A 23176-nucleotide genomic window follows, 5' to 3' on the forward strand; every position below is an offset into this window, starting at 1 on the left:
CCCCTTGATCCTTAACCACCAAAATTTAATAATCTCAATTTCTCTAATACACAAACTTCCCTGCAAAATTTCAAAAATTTTTTAACAAAAAGCATGGCAATTATTAAGCTTCAAAGATGGTAAACAAAATTGTGCCCCAAACGTATACACCAGGGGTGACCAACCTTTTGCATACCATGCACCAATTTTTTGACAGATGAGTTCAGATGCGCCATATAACTCGAACACTTTTTATACAATCTTACGTTCAATGTTAGGGGTTGATAAATAGAGATAAGAATAAATCTGCTTCGCTTAGGAGAGAAAAAGGAATAACTTTATTACGCAGTTGAATTAATTAATTTATGACAGTTTATTGAAGCACCAATTTACAATAGTCAACAATAATCTCCTGTACGAGAGGGCTATTGCTTCATGATGATGCTATTGCTGCCAGAGTCTCGTTTGGTGAAGATTACTCTGCACCACAATTATTGGCACTGAGAACGAGATCAGCTTGGAATAACTTTAATCACAATAAATGTTTCCGGCCATTTACACGCCTGTAAACTGATCGGAAATAAAGATCGCAAGACTCAAAATACGTGCATTCACTGTAATTTACTATGTGGAGAACACTCATTTTATCTGCAAAATAGACTGTAACAAATTGTGCAACAAATGAACTTGCCATGACAGACTATAAAAAATTTATTTTTTTATATAATATTCTTAATTGCAAAAAAGCCAAATCTGGCAATTTTGCTCAGAACTAACTGAAGCGCCACTTGTAATCGTCCAATGCGCCACGTTTTGGCCACCCCTGGTATACACTAACATCCATCCTAGGGTTTCTCATTTTCCAATCTTTTGTAAGTGCCACAGCACTTATGAAATAAGATGATGTTCATTTATTCTTTATTACAAGCCACGTATTTTTACGTATTTTAAGAAATTAAATGTAAAATAAATTTGCTCACAAGTGTTGATGTCTGTTTAATAATAATAATAAAAAACATTCCCATGGTCACCACCTGGTCGTGGTGGGAGAACCCAGTAATTTTACTGAACCATAAAGCAATGCAGGCTGGAGCACAAGCTCCTGGTAGGGACACCCATGCCAGTAAGGTCTATGGGGAGAAATGAAGCTAAGAGTGACCACACCCACATTCTGTGGAGAAAATTATGATGGTAGTAACAAGATCAAAGTATGATACCGGCTCGGACGTCGCCCGGGTTAACAAAGCCCACGTTCGTGGGTTAGGCAGAGGCTCACGTTTGAAAAATAGGCCACAGTCTCCCTTGGTTACCAGTGGCAAAAGCAGTGCCGGCCCAAGCATGGCTACTGCAATGCCCTCAACAGATGTGAGGAATCAACCTAGCCTTGGTGTTTCTGTGGCAATGCATCCATAGACCACAAAGGCTGGAAAACCACGCCAACAAATGAAATGGACATCAGAAATGAATGAGTTTATCATCCGTACTTACTACACCATCACAAGACTCGAAACAAACATGACAGCATACAGACAACAACAACTATACCATAGATTCACACAACAATATCCTCACCTCACTGTCACCGAACAAAGGGTTGTGATCAAAAAAGAACAATTATACACAACAACCTTATCCCACAAACAACACTTGAACTTATCAAACAACAGGTTGCTGATCAAATACATCAACAGACAGAAACATTTAACATTAATGAAGATCACGTAACCTGTCAGGATAATCCAGCAACAAGCACTGATTACAGCACACACACAACAAGTACCACTAATGATACTGCAGGCACTTCCCCATCCATCACTGATAACATAGACATAGAATTAGTTAATACGCTCTCACTTATATTTCAGGAAACACTCATTAAATATACTGGTACAGATCCCACACAAAGACCACGAATACCGAAAATCAACACCTCAAAGGTAGTAGGAAAAACACTAAATTATGTAAACACGCACTTACTACCAAACTACATTCATTCAATTTCTACACTCTCAGACATTCATACATTAGTTTATGCTGGGGCAGTCACATTAGTAACACACCATGGACTGAAAATACAATCACAGACAAACACACACAAAACACAATTCTATCACAAGCCTGCCTGGCAGAGAAGAATAGAAACACAAATAAATGACATTAGACAGCAATTAGGCAGGCTGACACAATACACTAAAAACAACATAACACCTAAATTAAACAAACAACTCAAAAACATTGTCAAGAAAATCAAAACACACACAAAACATGAACATCACAACACACACATTACAGAATACATCGATACACTAAAACAAAAATTCGCAGCCAAAGCACGTAGACTCAAACAATACAAAACATGTACACTACGAAAACAACAAAATAAATTATTCACAAACAACGAAAAACTTTTCTACAGACAAATCAGCACCAAAACAAATACTGATACACAACACAGTGGCACACCAACAGAATAACTCACAACTTATTGGTCTTCTCTTTGGTCCAATGCTGTTACACACAATGCTCATGCAGGCTGGATCGAGGAGGAGAACAGAAACTTGCACAACGTACCAACTATGCCCTGTGCTGAAATAAACGTACACGACATCCGCTACGCTGTTAACAGAACACACAACTGGAAGACACCTGGTGTAGACAACATTCACAATTTCTGGTACAAAAAGTTTACATCACTGCACCAGGAACTAGCTAAACATCTAACACACATCATCATCAATCCACAAGACATGCCAAAATTTCTTACTCAGGGCATCACCTACATGAAACCTAAAAACAACAACACCACAGACCCCACACAATACAGACCAATTACATGTCTTCCAACACTCTACAAATTATTGACATCCTGTATCACAAACAAAATATACAAACATGTTGAAGAACACGACATTCTTACAGAACAACAAAAAGGTTGCCGTAGAAATCACAGAGGATGCAAAGAACAATTACTCATAGATTCAGTCATTCTACGGCAAGCATACAAACAACACAGAAACATACACATGGCATATATAGACTACAGAAAAGCATTCGACAGTGTTCCACACAGTTGGCTGCTACATATTCTACACATGTACAAAATACATCCATCACTCATTGCATTCTTCCAAAACACTATGCAGCACTGGAGAACAACACTGCATCTCAGGGTTAGTAACACTTCCATACAAACAAATGAGATATTCATTAGGCGAGGAATTTTTCAAGAAAATGCCCTGAATCCTCTCTGGTTCTGCCTAGCCCTGAACCCATTATCCAACATGTTAAACAACACACATTATGGCTACAATATCAGACATGAAAAAAACAACACAGTTTATGGTGTCACATCTCATGTACATGGACGACATAAAACTTTATGCATCCACACAGAAACACCTTCAACAACTCCTACAAATCACACACTCATACACTAAGGACATACAATGGCTTAGATAAATGCAAAAAACTTCACATAGAAAAAGGAATCCTGAAGAAAGAAAATTTTGCACTTGGAAATGGGGACATTATTGAATCCATGGAAGACGGCGAGTTCTACAAGTATTTAGGATTCCAACAGGCCAAGCTAACAGAACATACATAAATAAAGCAAAGATTAATTAAAGAATACCAAAGTAGGTTAAATGCCATTCTCAAAACACAGCTAAATGCAAAACACACAGCTAAAGCAATAAACACATATGTCATCCCAGTACTCACTTACTCTTTTGGAGTTATACATTGGACTCACATAGATCTTGAGCAACTCCAAAGGAAAACAAGAACAACACTTACTAAGCATAAACACCATCATCCTAAATCCACCACAGAAAGATTAACCCTTCCACGTAAAGATGGCAGACGTGGCCTGATTGACATAGTTAACCTTCACTATAAAGAAATACAGTCACTGCGAGAGTTTTTCTACAGGAAACAGGAAACAAGAAACATCACAATTACATAAAGCAGTAACTCTAGGAGACTCAAATAGCACATCATTAAACTTACACTCACATCATACAGACATGACACAACACAAAAAGCATAGACACCATCAAGCAAACATGGGCTCAAAAGGCACTCCATGGTAGGCATCCTTATGACTTGGCCCAGGATTTTGTTGACAAAACTGCATCAAACAGCTGGTTAGATCGGGGATGCCTCTTTGGGGAGACGGAAGGATTCATGATTGCCATACAGGATCAGGTCATAAATACTAAAAACTACAGAAAACACATACTCAAAGATACAACACTCACAAATGACACATGCAGAAAATGTCACATCATGCCAGAAACTATACAACACATCACTTCTGGTTGCAAGCTCTTGGCACAGACAGATTACTTACATAGACACAATCAAGTAGCAAATATAATACACCAAGAGCTTGCAAAGAAACACAAATTGGTAGACATTCACGAACCATACTACAAGTATATTCCACAGACAGTATTGGAAAACAACACGCACAAAATGTACTACGACAGAGCCATAATCACAGATAAAACAATTTACCACAACAGACCAGACATCACACTCATTGACAAACACAATAAAATCACATACATTATAGACATAGCCATTCCAAACACTCACAATGTACAAAACACATGCACTGAAAAAATTAGCAAGTACACAGAACTTGCCCAGGAAATAAAGCATCTGTGGAGGATGGAAAGGGTGCTTATTGTACCTGTCATTCTCTCCTGTACAGGTGTGATACCACACACACTACACAAAAGCCTGGGAACATTACAATTGAGTAGAAATACATACATCACACTACAGAAGGCCACTATACTGAATACATGCCATATTGTTAGGAAATTTCTTAATACAGACACTGACACACACATTTAATTTTAGTTTTGTTTTGGTTGCTATGCATTGACTCTGGTCCGACATAGTACGCAGCCACTGGTGTGTACCGAGTATAACCCACTAAACCCAACACATAATAATAATAGGTTAGTGGCATTACATAATTCTATTAATAGTATCATATCATACACTTTTGAGGGGGATAACATTTTGATGTGCCATGTTGAGACATGTAGAGTCATGGGTGTGCCGTGAATAGAAAAAGCTTGCGGAACACTGCTCTAAAATGCCCTCTACATGTGGAGTCGTGGAAGAAAAAAAATAGTCTGAGTAACAAACATGGGACCCCTTCACACATTTCAAGCACAGTTTTTGCTGGAATCACTTTGTCCAAATGGATGGGCATGGATTTCTTCAGGCTGTTTGATAAACACCTTCTTTAGTCTCCATGTTTAACGATGATTCCTTTCAAGTATCTTACCTCCTACGTAAATGATTCCAAGCCAGGTAACCCGAAAAAAAGTGTTCTTTTGGTGCCAATCCACAACTTTTATATCTCCCATGTGTAAAAACATACTCCTGGATGGGAGTATGTTTTTACACATTTGACACACTACTTGTCCAATCAGCGGGCTCCCATAGGGTCTGCATGGAAAAGGTAACACCAAGGCACGAAATAGAGGGACAACACAAATTAACATCCTAAAAGTAACACCCAACACAAAATAAAGGGAAAAACAGGAAAAAAAAAACTACACACATAAATACAAAGAATAGTAGCATAGCACTATACCAGTAACTTTTGGTATCAACCAGTCATTTTTTTTTGATTGATTGATACCAAAAGTTAATTAAATTGAGATATTAATGAAAAGAAGCTTATTTGAAATTTTGTGTTGATTTGTTTAGTCATAGGACAGATGATCATTGGAACGTCATTGGAATCATGCTCGACATTCCAATTGCCATTATCAAACTTCTAGGCTTACAAGATGGCAGCGCTCAACACTCAAATTTTAGAGATGAAAACTTTGGTCGCAACCTCTCTAGTGTTTCCAACTTAGCCAAAGGATTTAATACGCTGAGATCATAACTGGAATTACCTAATGTTTTAATTGATGGCATGTCTTCTAAACAATAATAACCTTACTCTTCTTTCCCTTCTACCACTATGCTGTATTTATTTAGTACAATAAAGATAAAGTTTTACAAACAACAAAATTTTTATTCTTGTATCTTTTTTAAAGATGGGAACGGATTAATTGAATATCAGTTATTTATTATGAGAAAAATTGTTTCTATATTTGTCATTTTCCGTATTCGTTAGATCCTTAGAAACAGATTAATGATGAATATAGAGGTTCCACTGTATTTTTATTTATTGAGATATTATTACTCATCACTTCAATAATTGTTCATCAAATAAATAAAGCTGTCCTTTAGCATGAAAACTCTTTAAAGATGTTGAAATTAGCATTTTGATGATAATAAAATACCCACCTTAGTGATAATAAAGAAAAAAAAGCACTTTCCACATCATTGATGTCTTTGTCAAATTAAAATAGTAAGTTAATTTGAGATTGTTTGGCCAATAAAGCATATTTAAAGTTGTAAATGTTAAAATTCAAACATAAATACAGATTGAAGATGTTAAATATAATGAATTTTATACAGAGTAAAAGAAAGGTAAAATAATAAAGTAGATTATGAAAACTTAGGAGTAAGATATAAGAACGACTTTTACAAACAAAAATAAAATATAATATAATATAAATTTAAACTTTTGTCACACAGTATGATTCTACTGTGGCTACGTGCCATAATTGTATAGACATAGTTTATTATTTGAATATAATATTTCCTTTGTCTTCATGTCTATTGTCTTTCCTTTTGGAACTTTCTCCAGACTTGTGTTTAACAGCAGGTGATCAGCAGGTGATCCCTTTGTAACAGTGAGAAGGTATGTGACCCTCAGGGTATAACAGTGACCACGAATTCATTCTTTGGTGACGAAGGGGACAGAAAGGACGACGAAGAAAGCTCTACAGAGTGCTTTTGGCACCGCGTGGAGACGAGAGGAAAACAATAAAGAGATTGGAGAAACAAAGTGAAAACCAGGATTGTGAAACGTAGAAGAGTATTTTTTCCAGCGTGTCTAACTTAATATAAGTTCTAAGGAAAGAGGTTAATATTCGTCATGAATAGAAAGTGATTTGTCCAACTTACCGATATCACCGTAAACAATGCCGAAATCATTGGGTACCTGACTTTTCCTTCATCTCTGTTTTCTATTCTCTTTCTTGTATTATATCTCTATATCTTCTTAAGTAGATCATAGTTAGTCATAAGTTTAGTTGTAAAATATATATATTATTTGTATTGGCCCTTGGTAGACTACTATTTCCATTAAGAAAAAAATTGTAGCGATAAACAGACTTATGTTGGTTTTTGTTTTCTATAATAGTGTAATCAGATCGGGGTAGAGGTTGTATAGCTGGCATTCTATAATAATTTCCTGTACTCTGTTATGCGAATTAAAGATTCTTATATTATAAAAGTTGAGTTTCTTTGTCTATGGTATTTGCACACCTCACACTACCCATTTAGAAGTTTAAATACTGTACGAGAATTGGTCGCCTTACTCCCAAGGGAGAAGGGTTAAGAGAGAAAATTCTAGAAGCAATTTTTTTTTAATAAAGAAATAGAAAGAAACCTAAAACTACTTCAAATAAAAACATACAAAATATCTACACAATCATGGCTGATGGCCACAGAATTATCCAAAAATGTATTGAATCATGATCTTATTCATTTATGGGCCAAAACATCATTAATCAAACAATATGTTGAGTGCATATCTATCTTTATTTAGGAAGCATTATACATATCTACATTAGAACCCTGTAACAAACCTACTTTAGAAATCCCAAATATATGGATCTCACTATTTAAACTTCTAAATGGGTACCTTGTGACAATAATTTAAATTTACGTTTTAATTTATTTTAATTTGTATAAATTTTATATCTTACTCCTAAATTTTTGTAATTTACTTTATTACTTTATCTTTCTTTTATCCCATATAAAATTCATTATATTTAACATCTTCAATTTGTATTTACATTCAAATTTTAACATTTACGACTTTAAATATGATCCATTGGTCAAATAATCTGAAGAAGACATCAATGCCATATGAAAAGTACTTGTTTTTTATCACCACCAAGGTGATTATTTTATCATCATCAAAATGCTCATTTCAACATCATTAGATTTTAACACCAGAAGACAGTTTTATTTATTTGATGATTCTGTAATAAAAATTTTAGTTTTTTCAACATTTTACTTTTTATAAAGTAAATATTTAAAACCTTGGCAGACAGTGTTTAATTTTTTTTAAATTTGAAAACATTGCAAACATCTTACTTTATGTATTTTATTGTGAAATTGGCTAATTTACCAGAGGACACTGTTTCCATTTATATAATGTTGCGAGACCATAGCCTAAAAGGAAAGGTCATCTCCGTATATAAGAATTCTGTTTTGGACTGTCACTGGTGTAAAAGATGTTTTGTGTTTATTACTAATTATTATTTTAATGTAACTTTTTGTGCACTTTTTTCCAAACTTATCCATCATTTAAGCAACTGTGTTATTTTTACATAACATTACTTGCTCCAAAGTGTTAGATGCCAATATTAAAGTTTTTAAATACCAAGAAAGTAGCTTTGTTTTATTTATTTATTTAAAGTAAGTGGAAAAGTCTGAAGACAATTAATTTCTGTCCCAGATAATAAACCCCAAAAAGAAATAACACAAGTTAAAAGATATTAAAAACGATAAAACATAACAGACGAATAAATAATAGCAATAAGAAATAAAAACTAAATTATATATTGTATAAAATCGATTTATATTTGTTTGTATAAGAAGTAAAATTGTGATTTTAGTTTAATTATAAATCCATAACAAATTACTTTTAATATTTTTAATGTACAAATTGTTAACGTACCATTAAGAGAATTCAATGCTTTTTCGGCGTCTTCCCTGCTTTTGTAATGTACGAAAGCAAAATCTCTCAACTTCTTCACTTTTTCAACTTTTAAGGAATTGTTACAGGAGAATACGTCTCTAATTTTATCTTCGGTCGAAGAGAGCATCAAGTTTCTTACGTATAAAACGGTAACCTAAAGAGAATTTTAAAATTTTATTTTTTAAATTATTGACTAAAGTTTTGTATTGTTAAAAAATTATTGATAAGAAATTTATTTAGTAAGAGGGTATTTGTTTAGTGATAAATATAAGTTTGAATGTTATCAGTGCTCTTTCAGTTTATATATCATATCTTAAAAATTATAAAAGTTAAAAAAGAATCCATATTATTATTCTATATTTACTTAATATTTATTCTTCAGAATTTAAACTTTAATTCTTTTGATGATTAAATATCAAATTTTCTAAATTAATGTAATGTAAATGATTTGATGAAGATTAATCAAAGCAATTTAAATGTGTAAGATTATATTAAATTAAATACTATAAATCAAAACTAAGCTAATACAAAATTGTACGATTAATAATTTTGTATTAATACGTTTGATTTATAAGAATTTATTTATTTTAAATATTTTTAAAATTCAAACAGACATTATAAGAAACATTACTAAAAAAAAAAAAAAAAATGACTGAAATATCAGTTCATAATTTCAATATCAATGGCGTACTTCAGAACAAAACAGAAATTTCAGTCAATAATCTAAACATTTCTTTCAAATATGATTTTAATAAATAATTAACAAATATTTATATAAAAATATAAAGTACTGTATCTTTTTTGAGAAACATATCTCTAGTTTACTACTAAGCATAACATTTTAAAGTAACAAATCAAAGTAAAAAATTAATTACCAAAAAGTTTTGGTCTTTAAAGTTATAATGAAAACAAAAACAAATCATTTTGAATTTGAAAGGTGTAATTCAGATAGTCCGTTTGTTAGATAAAAGTTTAAGAGTACTGTCTATTGCTATTGCATTAATAAGGTTTTGATGAGTAAATACAAAATAAATACAAATGTATATCCACATGTATAGAATGTGGTCTTCAGACCAAACAAAAACAAATTTTAGAATGTTGACATAATTTTAACATTAATGTTAATATGTTATAATTGGAGTACACATGTTATTTTTAAAAATTTAAAACATGTGTGTTGAATTTAAATAGTGCTATTAAACTTACATAAATTGAAAATTATTGGTAGCTGTGATTTAATTTTTAAGTTATTAGATAGTGAAACCCATATTTTTGGGAGCTTTAGAAGTGATATCACATTAGATTACAAATCACTCCCAAAGTGTATAGATACATTAATACCAAAGGTTAAACAAAAATTCTTTGATTTTCTCGATAACAAGAAAATCGAGGAATAAACCTAGAAACTATTGCCATCTTGGAAATGTATTTGTCCCGGCAATATCGAACACCTAAGCCAATTGACAAAGAGCGTAATACAGTGAAACCATTCCTTTTAAAAGAGAACTTAAAAAAGATTGATCCTTTTGGACAAAGTTAAATAGTTTGTGTTGTGCAAAAATTATGATTTTCTACTTAAAGCAAACCAAATTTTTTCACATTCTAGGTCTGTATTATTGACTTCAGACCCAATGCCAAGTGTTCTGCGTAAAACAAGAAAGGTTTTAGCCAGGTTATCCCCGTGCTAAGAATCACTTCATCTCTTATGTTAGTGGGGGGAATCATTTAGATTCCCCCCACTAACATAGTATGTTTGAGATTATTCTTTGAAGCAAAAGTACACAAACCAGAGTGGCCGTTGCACTCCTTAGCATATAAATGCACACACCATATTTTTTAGAAAAGGAAAGGGCAAAATTTCTAAAATCCTTAACGCCCCACTCAGATCTAGTTGTTACATCAGCCATTGAAGCAAACATGATGATAATCAACAAATATCTAGGTGCTTTACCATCAAATTAATATCAATTTTTCAAAATTGATGTTGTTTCCCTTTATCCATCAATGGCATATTTTGGGGCAATAATGTTGGCAAATGCACTACTACTTAACAAACGTTTGTCTAGGCAGCAAGTTTTAGAAATATGTGATACTCCTAATAATAGAAAACCATTACTTTTGTTTTAATAACCAAATTTATCTTCAAAAATGGAGTACCAATTGGCTCTCTACTATCAGCGATATTTACAGAGTTAATCATAAAAAAATATTAAATTTAGAATTTTTTTTTAACCTTTAGTGGTCCATTATCCTCCATTATATATTAGATATGTAGATGATATATTACTAGCATGGGATGGAACCAATTTCAAACTTTTGCAGTTTATACAGCAATTATCCCAGATATATATTAGGAGCAGTCAAATGAAAACAAAACAGATGGGAAAAAAATAAGTAAACTGTTTATTATTTCAAAAATAATTGCCATAACTGTTAATACATTTATCCCACTGTGAGACAAGACGGTCAATGCCTTCATAGAAAATGTTTGCGGTTGCCTACGGAATCACGATTGTACCCAGGTGTGCACCTTTTCGTCCGAAGCAAATTGACAGCCACGAATTCTTTCTTCGGGGCTCCAAAAATATGGAAATCGCACAGAGAGAAATCGAGACTGTATGGAGGATGTGTATGGACTACGCTGCAGAAGTTCCCGGCGAAACTTCTGCAGCGTAGTCAAAACAACCTTGGTAACGTGTGGGTGGGCATTATCCTGCAACAGAATAATGCTGTCTGTCAACATTTCCCGGGTGTTTGGATTTGATGGCAGGCTTCAATTTTTGCAAAGTTTCTATGTACCGCTGTGCGTTAATTGTGGCGCCGTATTCCAGAAAGTCAACAAGCAGCTGACCTCCATAGTGAAGTTGGACGCACACACGACTCGCCGTCCTCACTTCGAGCACGTCTAACAGACAAATGGCACAGCGGTGAACATTCACACCGTTCCTTCCTGATTCCCAATAGAGGGCACTTCTATATACACACCTACCTGCATTAACCAACTTCCGTGTCACAATTGTTATATAGTTTGTCTCATTTTCATTTGACTGCCCCTAATACTTAATCAATTTTAAGTATTTTTAAGTATTTATTATCATCAAAATGCTAATTTCAACATTGTTAGAGTTTTAACACTTAAAGATAGTTTTATTTATTTGATGATTCTGAAATAAAAATTTTAGTTTTTTTACCATTTTACTTTATCATAAAGAAAATATTTAAAACCTTGGCAGACAATATTTAATTTTTTAAAAATTTGAAAACATTGCAAACATCTTACTTTATGTATTTTATTGTGAAATTGGCTAATTTACCAGAGGACGACAAGCGCTACATAACAAGAAGCTACTGTATTTCCAGTAAACCGTAAATACCTAAAAAGTCTTTGGCATCAGTAAATAATCAGTAATGAAAAATGATGCAGAAAAAGAAAAAGACAGAAGCATCAGTTTCCTAGATCTTCTAATACAAAAAAATGCTCAAAGGAATTTGTTTCAGTATATATCACAAGTTTAATCTGTCCTCACATTATACCAGCCACTTCATTACAACCACTAGGCTACTTAAATAATGCCATAGCTGCACTTATTAGTAGAGCCTACATATTACCATCATTGCAACATTTGATACTAAAAAGAGTTACAATTTATACCAGTGTTTCCCAACGCGGGGCCCATGCCCCACGGGGGCAACTGGACTGTTAAGGGGGCAATTCGAAAATGGACTCGTCCAGAGTTTAAGTTAACCGTATAGCCACAGTATATGTTAGGCGGGCATAAGAATTTTAGAAAGGCTTAGGTGGGGCATAGCACAAAAAAAGTTGGGAAACACTGATTTATACACTTGCACTAAATTGAAGTGCATTCACACTCGTGCGTAAACCCCTCTTCTCACCACCGGGACTGATGATATTTTAACCGAACGACCATGCTCTTTCAGTCTTGCTCCCTGTATTTGTTTTGTTTCTCCTATATAATACATTTTTTTCACTGCATGTATGTACAATTTAACTTATACACAACACCTAAAAAATTTATATTTAGCATTTGATCATCAGACTTTAAATTAAAATTCACTTTATTCTTTAGCTTTACATCCAATACTATATCAAATTTGATAAAATATTTTTATATTTTTCGAATATACCCTGTACATAAGGAAAAGATATATATGTTTATCATCCTGTTTTTTAAATTTAACTTCATATCTATTTTCTTTATAAGTTTTAATCCATTTTGTCAATAACCTATTTTGATATCCATTTAATATAAATTTTGTAATTAATTGTTGTCGTTCTCCTCCAAATTTTTGATGAAGCTGTAATGAAATTATTTCTTTCTATAAACAATGGCAGTTTGATTTATAATTTATTGTGTTTTTTACTATTACAGGCTTTTTCATACGTTTTAATTATCAGGTCTGGTAGTGCCATTTTCTCTCCGAAAAAGTGAGAAAAGTGAGTTGAAATACAGAAACAATAAATAAAAAGTGAGTGTAATAATGACAAAACAAAGTGAAAACGGAAGGAAAACTCGGCAAAATAGCAATAAAAGTTGTTTTTTCTCTTTTTATTCTGTTATGGTTAAATACATTTTAAAAATTTCTGTATATACTGTAATACAGTAGCCACTCCTTATATCGCGTTTTTCTTTTTGGTCCTCCAAATTTTAAAATACCAATTACCATTGAATTTCTATTTGCAACAAAATACAGTATTCGTATTTCTACCATTGTCCTTAAAACTACCACCGAAGGTGAAACAACAAATTCATCAAGATGTAAATATGCAAAGCAGGTAGACATATCAATTGTCATTTGTTTCCTTTTGACATTAAAAATTGTTTATTTATTAGTCCTCATTTACAAGTTTCTGTCGATTCAAAATTTCACTTCTTTATGAAAATTGACGGTATTGCGTCAATTCACATAAAGGCGTGAAATTTCGAATTCACCGCATAATGTGTAAGGAAAAGATTTCTTTAATTTTGAATGGAAAGTTTTTATACAGTAGTAACTTTATTTTGCTTTTTAGAGAATTTTTACTCTCGATTTATTGTGAAAATAAATCGCTTATTAAATACTGTATAATAAAATCGTAACTGATATTTCGTTTTTATATCGACAGTATTTGTCTTTACGTGTCATTGTTAAAGAAATAATGCTAAATGTACGTCGGTGGTATCGATGTTTAAGTAAACGTCAATTAATACGTTAAATAAAGTTCGGTATTAAAAAACTAAGCTTATTTTATATCAAAAGCAATTGCTGATGAAGAAATAGAGAATAGAGATTGCGTAGGATGTATAATTTGTTTAGTATAAGCCCAGAATTTTTAGTATTCGGTTATATCGCGCTTTTTTCTTTGTCTCGCGACGAGCGCGATGTAACAAGAAGCTACTGTATTTCCAGTAAACCATAAATACTTAAAGTCTTTGGCATCCTTAAATAATCAGTAATGAAAAATGATGTTCTTTCATTCTGAATATTTTGGATGTTTTCGGCTTCCTTCTGTTTTGGTTCCTCCTGCTTTTGAACACTTTTAGCACCAACAAGAATTACATTCATTCGTGTTCTTGCTGTTAATGGCCTTATCCAGTTTTTATGTTTGCTGCTTTTAACAAAACTTGGCCCGTCGCACGTATTTCACTTTCTTCTACTTTTTTTCTGGTTTAAGCAGTCTTTCCGACATCGATGCCCTATCGGAAGTGCCCGGCGTGAAACTGAAAATCCCCGATCCACATCAGCATTGCCACGAGAGAGGGTCAATGCCGATTTCACTAATTTGGCTACATTGGGACATCTATTATCAGAAACTGTTTATTTTTTAATGCTTCGACACGTGTAAATATTGGTTTCAAAATAAATTAATAAATCTGAAATAAGCAGATTACAAATACAGTAGCATAAGCAAACTAATGTTTTATTAATGATTTCATAAATAACAAGGAACTTTTTCCTGCAGACGAATAAAAATCAACATCGTTACAACGTTGTTAACCTTTTGGGAAGCGTGTGAAAAATTTGCCGCCAGCAATCACGTGTTTTACTTTTTACAACACTTAAAATTTACCAAATAAATTAAAAGATTCCACGTGTAAATATGAATTTATATTTTCGTTTACTTTTTTAGTCTCGATTAATTTAACGCGCACTTATAATCGGGGCAAGAGAAGAGATTAAAAAATGGATATTTCACAAATAAAGTTTTATGAAAATAATACTTACTACTACTAAACACACTCGAGAAAACCTTTTAATACTTACTACACGGAATAATTATACTTGTAGTCAATTTACACATACATTTAAAAAGATATAGATGTAATTAAACGCTAGCAATACGCTATGGAATCATTAAAATAACTTTATCCTATTTAACTCGAGTTTATGAAATTATTTAAAGATAAAGTAAAAAAATACTCTTGTAAACGACAACTCCGTAACCCAATTGTTAATTAAAACCAAATGATTTGTCAAATTATTGGGCTATAACAAAAATAATTAAATGGTCAGAAACTTAATCTGTCTAGAGGTAGAAGGTTAAGCCACTATCTCGTGTTATTTTAATAATTATAATATATTTTAAATTTAGAAGCGGCAGCAGTGTTGTCAGATCGAGAGATTAATGTCAGGCCCGGAAATAGCCCCCGCAAAAGGGAAAGATATAAGAAAAAAAAGTTTAAAGTTAAATCGTCAAGAAAGCAAATTATATAAGTATCGAATCGGCGATACCGGACTTTAACGTCGGCGCTCATAAAGAATAACGGGAAAAACAAAATTTTAGATATAAAAAAAGAAAATTTAAAATATTAAAGTTAAGACGCAGTTTAGAAAGCAAAACGAAACTAGAAAAAAATATCAAAAAGCATAGGTGTGATAGTCAACAATTAAACGCGATCACAGTCGAGAATGATGGGGTCGGATAAACCATCTCCAGCCGACCTTTCTCGCGAACCTTACGAAGCTCCATTTACACCTGGAGACAGGTGGAAGACCAATTAGAAAACGGTGATGGTCTATTCAATTAGCAAAAACCCGATCCCGAAAAACTTATAAAAGCATCAATTCCAAGGACAACAGGACTTCCACTAAGACTTCCACTAAACTTCTGTTGTGTTCGTGTATCTCCGTTTTTTCGCGCATCCTTTCATACTTGTGCATCGACTTTCGAGTCTTCCAACATTTTTGCTCAACACTGTCCAGGGGCCCTTACCACGCTGGACCAGATCGCCGCCGAAAATCCCGACGACGCGAGACCGGCACCGACGTCGAAAATTTCCATCAACACGGGACCTTTCCGACGAGAGACTTTATGTAAGCAATTTCGTCCGGAATAAACGGTTTATCTTTGTAAAATACTCGTCTTTGCTGCCTTTATAAACCGCCACCCACATACGCGTAGACCTTAGACCATCCCGACAGTAGGGAAAAAAATCTCCCCCCCCAATCGGCGTTCTTACACTCGGTATTACGCGATGTTTTCGAAAACATCCCATCCTCCGCTAACGATTGCCCGCAAACCCACTCACCCGTATCCGTGTTACGTACGGTAAGAAGTCGGTTTTTGAAGGGGACTAATTATCGTAAATGAATTTTAAAAACATTAATGTTTGATAATAGCATTTTCCGCGTACGTAGTACACGTTCGATCCGACGGGCCGGTTAAACTAATCGTACATTAAGGCAATACGGCGTCGCTTTACGGTCGTACGATGTAACGGCCCGTCTCTCGTCGCGTAAGATCCACGCGAGAATAGAAGCCGAGCGAATGTACAAAAGAAATAAACGGAGAACGTTTCGAATATAAATGTTACGAATAAACAAACAAGAAAAAAAACCAAAAAATTCGGCATAAAACCGAAAATTTACTACAAAACCAACGTTTTCGGTACTTTCGTATTACATTTTCAGTTTTACGCCGGATTTTTCGGGTTTTATTTTACCGGCCGTTACGTATACGTAACGAGAAAAAGTGCCGGAAAAGCGTCGAATCCGAGCCTCCGAATTTTTTGCAAATCTCCGCCGTTCGAGACTCCCGAAAAAAAGGAAAAAATTCCGCGCGTCCGTGCGGCTCTGTTTCGTTTAATATCTCGGGACGGGGTAACGATTAAAAAGCAAAATTTGACGCGGTGGCCGGCGTATAAGGGGCGCGGATACTATTAAATTTTAGCGGTTAAAAGTCGAGGGGCTAGAGAGATAGGGCAGGTGGCGTATCGTATCTCGAGACAGTTCGGACTTAACGATTTTACCGGTCGTTAGCATTTACAATCTTTTATCAAACTCGTTTTTACCCTCAAAATTAAGTCTTTTGTCGTTTTATAGTAATTAACAATATTAATGTTATTTTTAATAAAATCTCATAACAGTCGGAAAAGTTAGGCAACAAAAATACTAGCTTCTTTTATCGTTGGCTTACAGCTAATATTCGGTAACGGAAACGGTAAATTTTGCGCATTTTTAAGGAAATGGAGAAAAATGTCTGAGAGGCCAGACGAAATTTCTTTCCGATAGTTTTCAGAGCGGACGCAGTCATCTCGTAAGTACGGCGGAGCAAAGTTAACCCGCGGTAAATCGAAACTTAAAAAATTACGCGCAACCGAATCGGTACGCGTAATTTTTAACAAGTTTCGATTTACCATACGTATAATAAGAGGAAAAGTAAAATAATGGAAATTAAGTCGCGTACGTTTAAGAAATTCGCCAAGTTTGGCGCATCGACGGTAGGTCGACGCCGAAGGAAACGTCGCGGCGGTGGTTCGGGCCGCCAAGTTGACAATCTTCGCATTGACCGTTTTGCGACCAACGGTACAAAGGAAGAACGCCAGTCTACGTTTCGCCCAGGGAAACGCGTCAGGCGGAAATACAACGCCTAATGGCCAAAAAACTACCATCCGGAAGCGTTTAAACAGGGTCGGACCGAATATTTTAATAGGCGCGGGAAAATCCGTCTTTCGTCCGATTTACGCGCTTCCCCGTCGACGGTTTCCGACGTATTTTATAGAAAAATTGGCCAAAATCCGCAAATTTCCCTCCCGCCGCCAAAAAGTTCGTTTCGGCCGAACGTGGAAACGAACGCGTTTGCCGGAAACGGGCGACGGTTCCCGGTTGGGTTTCCGCCTTTCTTTAAAACGTAACTTCCGTCCGGGAAAATTCCCTACGCGGTTCTAAATTGCTGGGTGGCCGACTGCCGGAAGAATCGTCCCCATGGTTTCGGCTCGAAGCTCTAAGTAACTACAGTATATGTTAACTATATGTATTCTTAAATCCTGCGAAATATTGTTAAATAATTTTGTTTTTATTTTTTATAAAGCAGCTGCAGTGTCCGTATGAAATTTAATAGAAATAATAGTAACAAGATTTATTAATTGAAAGAGCCGGAAGGGGACCCGGAAGAAGAAAATGTCTAGGACCCTAAAGTGGGTTAATCCGGCCCTGGCCCAAGAAGACTCTCGCGCCGTACACCTGGCTCGAATAGCGTGTCCGGCTAGCAAATTCGTTCTCGTAGAGCTTTGTCTCTACACTTTTGCCATTATTAGAATAGCAACATTTACACTATGAGATTAAATCGATTGACTGTGAGAAAAATTTAAAAATATGTATAAAACGCAAAGTATCTATTTCAAAATTCATAAAAGACGTATAAACTTTTCTAAAAAATGTTATTTCCTTATTAAAAAATCTGACATTTACCACTCAAAGTATATTTTTACTCGAAATTATTTTGCAAATTTAAAAGATTCTCCGAAGTACGCGTTATAAAATACCGACATAAAAACCTTTTCCTATTTTCTTTCCAGGTACTGTACCGTATAAGGTACCTGGAAAGTCCGACCTTTGACCGGGATAACTTTCTCGCCTCGTTCGTCCGAATAACTTTACGATAATTTTCGGGTAATTTGCCACATTATTTTTATTTCGCTCGGAAAGTCGACCGGGAAAACGTAGGCGGTACGTCTTTTCGTCGGAACAATATTTGCATTTGTCTCCGCTACTCCGTCCAGTTAAAGCCTGGGCTCCGCCCGGTACATTACCTACTAAAGCGCGCGGGAAAAGCCTAACCGGTGGCCCGCGGTAACTCCCAGGGCGAACTCGGAATAATTTTTGCCGACCGATTAAACATCCGCGTCCGCCGGCTAACGTAGGCTAAAGGCGAATTTGGAAGGAAACGAATGGGTATTTTGCCCGGTATCTACCACCGATTTGCGCCGATAAATTTATAAATCCGGCCTAACGTCCACAATTTTTACCGCCGTTTCGAGTATTTCCGTATAATTTACGCGTAATCGTTACAAAAAGTTAGCGAATATAACGCCGGGTTCTCCTCCATCGCAGAATATAACTTATAAAATAGTCAATTTTATAGGCGATTTCGGTTTCGTATAAACTTTGCGCGGGTTATACGACGTAACGCGCCACCGAATATTAAATACAGTACTTAGGTGATTGGTTTTACCATTCGTCTCTTTTTCTTTTCGCATTTAATCCTTAAAAACCCCTCCGGCCGCGGTGCGAATGGCAAATCGATTTATAGCTCGATTTACAACCGATAAGAGTTTGCTAGAACGAATTTTTAATCCGTCGACAGTTGGCGCGAAACGTAAACCTTCTCCCGTAGCGTCTAATATTGGATAAAACCCGAGAAATAATTCTCCAATCGCCACTTCGGAAGTATCGATATTTACGGTTCTTACTACAAATGGGTCCGACGTACGCTCCACAATTATAGAAAAATATTTCGCCTTATAAAATTCCCGGATTTTTGATTTCGCGCATCGATTTCGTTTCGAAACGCGCGGCGCGCGACTTTTAGCGGGTCGAGATTGCGTTACGTTATCGACGTAATGCCAGATAACGGGGTCGAATTTCGCTAACATTTCTATAGCTTTAAAAAATTCTCATTATTTGTTTCGTGTCGTTTATCATTTTTACCCGAGAAAGCTAAACACTACTTGGATAAAAACGGACAATTACAACGATTCTTTCGATAGAAGAATCCGAGCGTCGTCGTCGTTCTTTATCCACCGTACAATTGTTTTCCATTCGTATTTAATTCCTTTTACAATTTTGCCTACGTTCTTTACTCGTTTCGCGCCGCCATAAACCAGTGGCTAAATGTCGCCGATCCGTTCGTTTGTTTTCCCTTAAAACGAACGACCGGCGACGAAAGCGGATTTCGTACGGTAGATTAACCGAGTTCTTTCGACCTTAGGTAAAAGTCTCGCGCGGTGCCAGGCAAAAAATGATCCGCCATCGTTACCTTTAGAAAATTTCATATTTTGAAGTAGTAAAGGTTCCTGCCGAACAACCAGTTCTAATAACCGGTTATTAATAATAACGCCATGCGACAAACTGCCGGGTGGTAGAAACTTTTTTCATTTTATCATTAAATGCTTTTTATATTTTCAATTACTGTATTATAAGATGGCGGAAAGCTTAATCGTAAGCGCTAATAACCGGTAAAATCGTATTAAATATTACCCTACCGGAGATACGCGCCACCCCGTTATCTCCCCGCTCTCTCGGCCTTTAACCGCCAAAATTTAAAAGCGTCCGTCCCCTAATACGCAAACCTCCCCGCAAAATTTCCACAAAAAAGCGCGAGTTATTAAACTTCCAACGGGGCCAATTAAATCGTCACCCCTAAACGCGTACTAACTAACATCCGTACGTACAGAAAAAAACCCGAATTTTTTTGCATTTCTCGAAAATGTAAAAATCTGCCAGGGACGCTTCGACCCGCGTTACCGGTACAACGGCAAAGCGCGCGTAACGGTCTTGGGATAAAAAAGAAAACTCAAAATACCAAATCTATACTAATATTATAAAGAGGTAATGTTTGTAAGTATGTAAGTTTGTTTGCAGCGGGTAATCTCCGAAACTACTCGTCCGATTTCAAAAATTCTTTCACCGATATTTAGAATGGAACTTCGGGGTGGACGTAGGCCGTATATTATTCCGTTAAACATTCGTATAAATTAAATGATATCATCTACGGTGAAGGCTTTTATGTCCAACAGATGGCGCTACGAGTACGACGCCCTAAGTTTGCTTTTCTGTGAAAATGAACTAAAGCGGATCACCTTCTATCTATTTATATACATAAAAATGTAACGTTCGTTTGTTCCAACCGATTCCTTTGAAATTTTGATACAACGCCGCATTCGAATACGCGCGTGTTTTTATATAATATACGTGTCGAAATTCCCCCCACCGAAGGGAGATGGACAGGATTAAGGCTTACCGTAAAGAACTCTGTTTCTATTTATACTATTTTAGATGCGGTTTTTTGCGTTTTTGATGGCGTTTTAATAGGGTACGTCGACAGAATGTGCACTAAAAAGAAATTTTTCGAAAAATTCCCCCTCCACGGGGGAAGCGTTATACATTTATAATAGATACATTTTGACCCACAACGCGTGGCGAGGTCTGCTAGTTTACCATAAAGTATTACCAATCCGTTACATTAAGGCCGGATTCGAATTTTTATCCCACCGAGGCGATTTTCTTTCCTCGGACGATAAACGTCGACTCTTTTGTAGTCGGGCGATTTCTTAACGCTCGCTCTTTCTATCTTGTACGTTCCTATCCGCCATTTATACGCGTCGGGGAGGATAGGCGCGAGGTTCCGCACCCCCGGGTGTTTATACCGACGTTTTCGTCCGCGTTTCGACCAGAACGATAAATAAAAACGCGGCCAATATGGCCGCCGGGAGAAAGATAAAGGCCGTTATCTCCGCCGGTGCGCGTTTCTAGGTGAGACGCCGAAGAAGACGTTACGCCCACTTTTTCGCGTAAAACCACGTTTTCCTCGGTCGAACGGTTTCCATTCGCGACGGGTGGTTCCGGGTGCCGCCGAGTTCACTCGCGACTCGCGCTCGGCTACCGATCGGCCGTCTCTGCAATCGAAACGAATTTCTTTCGTTGCGGTTAAAATTGACCCAGTTAAACCACCTCCGACGTCGGACGGGCGGAGGGTTCGAATCGTCCCCGTCCAAAACCGGAAGTTACGGTCGGTTACGAAATTCGGCCACGGGGGCAACCGCCCGAATTATCGGCGGAATCGAAGTCCGCCCGGTCTCTTATCCTAAAGGGGTGGACCGAGTTCTTATCTCTCGCGCCACCGATAAGGTCGAGGCTCGTTTCGGGAGGAGAGCGAATCTCCGTTCCCGCGCGCGCCGGCTTTCCGACACCTCCCGTCGTCGCACGTGCGCAACCACCGGAAGGAAGGCGGAAAACCGCCGGAAGACTCGGAATTATCTCGGGACGGCCGAGAGCCGCCGTTAATCCGCGGAAGTGAGAAATTTGGCGGAAAGGGACTTACTTTGGACATGGTTTCCTCGTCCACCTCCGGTTCGGGCTCGGCCCAATCCACGGCGATCTCGTGGCCCCATAACTGGATCTTGCCGGGGATGAGCTTCCTCCTGGCCATGGCGGCGGCTCGGTGGTTCTCGTACTCCACGAAGGCGAATCCGCGGTTCTTGGACTTGTCGGTCACGCTGCTGTACAGGATGACGTCGACCACCCCCTCGGTCACCTTCCTCATCTCCGTCAGAATCTCCTCCTTGGTCTTGTTTTTGGGGATTCCGCCCACGAACAGTCGGCAGTTGTCTACCGACTTGCACACCCCGATGAAGCGACCCTTGCGAATCTCGAAATTGTCCAGTTCCCTGACGGCCCTCTTGGCCTCGGCCGGCCCGGTGTACATGACGAAACCGTAGCCCCGGTTGCTTCCGCTGAAATCCATCATCAGACGAATTTCGTATATGCGCCCCATCTTTTCGAAGACGGGCACCAACTCGTCTTCGTACAGGTCGCGAGGGATTTTGCCCACGAACACTTCGCTGCCCTTGGGTGGGGGGCGCCCGTTCCAGTCGGGAGGAGGCCCGAATTTCCGCTGTCCGTTCTCTTGAACTATATTATACCCGGTCCTGTCCATGAGGGCCAGAAGAGCGGCCTCCTTGCTCTTCGGAGGATCCACCGTCGAAACCTGTTGCGCCATACTCTCGAGTGACTTCGATGCCGGCGTACCGCTCGATCCCGTAACCGTCGCCCCTCCTCATTGGTCGGCCTTCCGGACGTTGGACTTTCGCCATTGGTCGGACGGACGGCAGCGCGCGTCCCGGGCCGTCGAGGGGCGCCCTTCGCTTTCCGACGAGAAAATTAATATATATTTATATTTTTAAAAATTCGTCGCGGCGCTTCGATCGATTAATCGAATCCCCGAGGGAGAAGCGAAATTATTGTTGCCGGGCGCTAGATCGGAAATTCTCCCGGTTATTCGAATATGGTGATAACTAATTCCTAACTTATCTGGAAGAATAGAAAAAGTCTCTCCTCCCG

At 36.9% G+C, this 23176-nt stretch overlaps 1 protein-coding gene across 3 annotated transcripts in view; it reads right to left on the bottom strand.

Moving 5' to 3' along the window:
- LOC111638534 (APOBEC1 complementation factor-like) overlaps nt 1-22906 on the bottom strand; it is a 47445-nt gene extending 24539 nt beyond the window's left edge. For 2 of the 3 annotated variants that reach the window (XM_023384250.1, XM_023384249.1), the window contains exons 1-2: nt 22158-22905; nt 8816-8990 (exon numbers count right to left, since the gene is read on the bottom strand). In XM_023384250.1, the coding sequence (XP_023240018.1) occupies nt 8816-8990; nt 22158-22835 (853 nt within the window). In that variant the 5' untranslated portion in view covers nt 22836-22905. Of the gene's footprint in view, nt 1-8815; nt 8991-22157 lie in introns of all 3 variants that reach the window. The other variant, XM_023384251.1, reaches the window with a different exon arrangement.
- Nucleotides 22907-23176: the final 270 nt, after the last annotated feature.

Source organism: Centruroides sculpturatus, unplaced genomic scaffold, assembly GCF_000671375.1.
Source record: "Centruroides sculpturatus isolate CEXI.00-Female unplaced genomic scaffold, Cexi_2.0 scaffold1234, whole genome shotgun sequence".
NCBI lineage: Eukaryota > Metazoa > Arthropoda > Arachnida > Scorpiones > Buthidae > Centruroides > Centruroides sculpturatus.